At 38.7% G+C, this 4,410-nt stretch overlaps 1 protein-coding gene across 1 annotated transcript; it reads right to left on the bottom strand.

The window, feature by feature from the left end:
• Positions 1-3,857: 3,857 nt before the first annotated feature.
• LOC118982390 (60S ribosomal protein L39-like) lies at positions 3,858-4,197 on the bottom strand. Its single transcript, XM_037039450.1, has one exon. It carries the CDS (start codon positions 4,179-4,181, stop codon positions 4,026-4,028), a length of 156 nt encoding a protein of 51 aa, XP_036895345.1. The 5' UTR covers positions 4,182-4,197; the 3' UTR covers positions 3,858-4,025.
• Positions 4,198-4,410: the final 213 nt, after the last annotated feature.

Raw genomic sequence — 4,410 nt, 5'->3', positions numbered from 1 at the left:
CTTTAATTATTCTGAATTGTTTTGGGTCCTTGCATATGATCTGATATTTGGTATCATTTTGTTTTAGCTGACAAAGTCTGATATTTAAAAAATGGAAATTTAATTAATGAATATGGATAATTTCATGAATAGAATTAATGTTTCAAAATGTATTATTTCTAAATTAAATTTTAGCAAACTCGTAACTTCACATTTATCAGCTATAATGACATCAGGTATAGACCTCCCCATCGGTCCATCCTCTCTTCTGCTTATGAGAACTGGAGGCCACAAGGGACCTTGTGATGTTTTAAAGCAAGACTATTAAGTATTAGAACCAATTTTCATAAAACATAGTCAGGGCTCAGTCATGCAAATAAGTAGTGCTACCCTAAGCTATATAATTATTCCATTGGCATATTTACTTTAGAAATTGTGGAAATATTATTTTGGAATTGCTTTCAGAGTCTTGCTTTCATTCACTTTGAACATCCCGGACAGTTATCTTTTTTTGAGTGTGACTAATTTTTTAAGTGCTCTGAGCCAAACAGACCAAAGTCTGATGAATGTATGGGGTGGTCAAACTAAAAATACTGGTTTTGATGCTAAACAAGACTTAATGACAAATTAATTAGGATTGACTTTCTTTTTGCTTAAAAATTGGTTTCTGATAGATATTCCCTCCCACACAAAATTCAAACATGTTTTCAGCATTAACATTCTATTAAATAACTGCCTTTAAATGTGTCTGTTGTGGGGGAAAAACATATTTGGATGTATAAGTTCTAACATATTTATAAAAAACAGATTATTTCATCATTACTTTTTGTTTGAGACCTTTTAAATGTCACATTAGGAAGTAATTGCTAGAACTGCAATGACATCATTATTTTCCTTTTTTCCCATTTTGCATCAATAGTCTATTATGAAGTGGTATCAGAAATAGTAGAAGAAGGCAGTTATTTTATAAAGGTATTTGAATGTAAAAGAATTAAAATAAAATAATATTTGGTGGAAGAGCACTTTTTATAAAACATATTTGTAAGGCTATCTAAACCTCAATTTTTTCTCATAGTAAACTCAATTGATTTATTTCATAATTCTATTTTCATCACTTTTGTTAAGAGGATTTTACCTTTTGATTTTTCTAAGAACTACTCGCAGGATCAATAGTACCTGCACCCTATACCAATCTGTGAACACAGCTGTTGTTCAACAAATTCCTATGGGAAAATAGATCCATACCCCCGAGAGAGTCCTGAGGAACATCGCATCCCTTTCTCAGGAGGAGAAATTACCTTTCACTGTAAACAGCTGTGCCACTACTAAGTTTTACAATCCCTGGGCTTGTCATAAGTACTTCAGCAACTCCCTACTAGAATTTCTCTGTATGCTTCTCAGCAGAGCAAAGAATGCAGTTCACTGCCATAAGCTCTACTCCAGAAGTTGTCCCTGTAACCATGAACACAGCCATTTTTGTGTTGTCTGCAGTTTCTTGCTTTAATTAAAGTAGAGGTGTCCAACCTTTCAGCATCTCTGGACCACATTGGAAGGGGTTGCCTTGAGCCACACATTAAATACATTGTGACACATAATCGCAAAAAATCTCATAATGTTTTAAGTAAATTTATGATTTTGTGTAAGACTGCATTCATAGCCATCGTGGGATGCATGCAGCTCATAGGCTACAAGTTGGACACCCCTGAATTAAAGGATGATAGTTTCTGAATGAGGTTAGACTAGAGAAACTGCAATCAGAGAACCCTATCTCTCTCTACTCATGTTCATCTGTACAGGAGTGGGCAAAAGTAGGTTTACAATAGTTGGTATGGAATAAGAGATGCAGGCTATGATTATATTAATACAAGAATAAACTGCTTCATGTACTCAAAACTGTAAACCTACTTTTGCCTATCATTGTATATTACTCTTACAGGTCATTCAAGACAGATGTCAGAATTTTTCAGGGCCTTGCATTTCCTTCTGACATGGATTAACACTATCTCTCTTCAATCCTATCATCACTGATATTAATGTCTTCCTGTTCAATCCAGCAAAGTTGGGGTATTAGGTCTAATAAATGGGGATGAGTGGAGTTGGTGATCTTTCTTCCTCCATGAAAATGTCCCAATGGTAAGAAACATTTGCAAACTTATCAGTTCTTCTCTATTTTTGAACAAAGAACAAAATTCTTATAAATTGTAGTTCCTAGACTATAAATTATAAGGAGAAATTTATTTTTTGATTTAACACATAACTTTAACATATATAAAGACCTAACAGTAGGCAAGGTTTTAAAACACTGTATAGGACTTATGGAAGTGTGCATTGAGCATTGGAAACATTTAATAAATTCCCAGTGTGTGGGGTTACAAATACCCAGAGCACCACTGCTTGATGCCCCCACAGGGAATCACCCCTCTTGGCTTATCCAGTGTCATTGACAGGACACCTGTTACCCCTGAGAGCTTCCTGTTTGAACTCTCTTTTCTTATTGTTCAGTTACAGTTGCCCCCATTTTTCCTCATTACTCTCCCCTGCCCTACACATCCCCCACCTCCCACATTCAGTCCTCCCCCAACCCCTGGCCTGGGTTGTCCTTGTTCATGTGTCCTTTATAGATAATCCTTCACTTGACCTTTTCCCTTCTTTCTTCTCTTTTTCACCTCCCCCACCCACTCTGGTCACTGTCAGTTTGTTCTTTATTTCCACATCTCTGGTTCTATTTTGCTCCCTTGTTTGTTTTGTTGATTAGATTCTACTTATAGGTGAGATCATATGGTATTTGCCTTTCAAATTGTAAAGAGAAACTTCTCAGATTGCTTGACAGTATAAACATATACAGGCCTCTTCTAAAGGAAGAAAAGAATAGACGGGTTCCAAAAATATTGAAAAAATAGCTGTAGAATACGCCAAACACTGTTGCAGATTTGTCAAGTGTCTGTTTTTACATTTGTTAAAAGCCAAGCCAATACTCTAAAACTTCCTAGAGGTAAACCTTCCATTGCTTGAACCAAAAGAAGCCACGATTCCTTAACCAGGGTTTGCGACATCACTTTGTGATCACTGAGTACCTGCTCTCCAAATATGGACACATGCATTTGTGTGTGTATATAGGGGCATAGACAAGGATTCAGAGAGGAATATTATTAAAATGCAGTAACTTCTTCTAAGCCTTCAATTGTTTCTGTAAAGATTAAGTTAGGCCAAGCTATCATAACAAAGACTAAATCCTATAATCTTCAGATCCAAGTGAATAAGGACTTTTTCACATGCACCAGGGTCTTTACCAAAAAGAAATTTTGTTTTTAAGGAAAATGTTTTTGCTTTCTGAGAACTGTAATGAGAAAAAAGTGGAAGAAATAAAAGAGTAATGACCCAAGCCTCTCTGGCAGCACTAAGCTTATTTTCCAAATAAATTAAACAAAAGCACAAAAGATTAAGTTAGTAGGGACTAGATTACTTAAGTGTATTAAGCAGGAGAAAGGCAGAAGATGAGAAAAACGGAGAGGGTACTACCTAGGAACAATTCCTGCTGCTGTCACGTGTCCACTGGTAACTAGCCAGTGTTCTGGACACGCAGCCCTGCCCAAAGGTGAGGCCTCTTGCAACCTCAAAAACGCCTCTGAGGGAACCTGCTGCTGAAAAGTTGTGATGTTCAGGGACGAAAAATTCCTTTTTTTGTTTCTTTAGAAGAACAGAAAATAAATAAAATCTTTAAAAAAAAAAAGAAAAGCAGGTAACCGCTTAGATGGGGCTGCTTTTTCAAATTTAGTTCTATCGCACCACGTAAAGAGAACAAAAGACAAGTGGGACCATGTTATTTGTCTTTCATGACTTCTATGACCCCACACTTTTTTTTAAAGGTCTCACGTATTTATTACTAAGCCAACTTCCTGGTGTGGAATAGTATTAACAAAGAGGGAAATCTCCTTCTTGCAGCCATTGGCCAACTGTCCCGACAGCGGTGGTCTTCTCGGGGACACGGGGAGATGCCAGCTGCCCGGACACGGCAGGAAGACGTGAGCCTCCTCGGGTGCGACTCTTCACAGGCCCAACTTGGTTCTTCTCCAGTGTCTCCTCTTGGCGTTGTAACTGATTTTGTTGCCAGTCTTCATCCAAACCCACTGAGGAACGGGCCGGTTCTGCTTCTGTTTCTTGGCCAGGAACCGCTTGATCCTGAAGAGCTTGTGAGAAGACATAGCGAAGGAAAGCCAGCTGCACGCACCACTCAACCGCTCGCACCAGTCAACCGTCGGCACCAAGATGGCGGAGAAAGAGAGAGGACGCCACAGGCGGAAGTACGAGTTTAAAGGTGCTTCCGGGGGCGGGGCTTGGAGGCTGACGTCATAGGTCCCCCACAGTCCGCACTCGGGGGTAGTCAGTCCGCACACGCTATGGGGGAGCTTCAGAAACTGTGGTGGTTCTTGT

Source organism: Sturnira hondurensis, unplaced genomic scaffold (genome assembly GCF_014824575.4).
Source record: "Sturnira hondurensis isolate 20B ecotype Veracruz unplaced genomic scaffold, ASM1482457v3 Scaffold0025370, whole genome shotgun sequence".
In the NCBI taxonomy this organism is placed as follows: domain Eukaryota; kingdom Metazoa; phylum Chordata; class Mammalia; order Chiroptera; family Phyllostomidae; genus Sturnira; species Sturnira hondurensis.
Note: the sequence above shows the minus strand (reverse complement) of the source record. Positions and strands in the feature narration are given on the sequence as shown.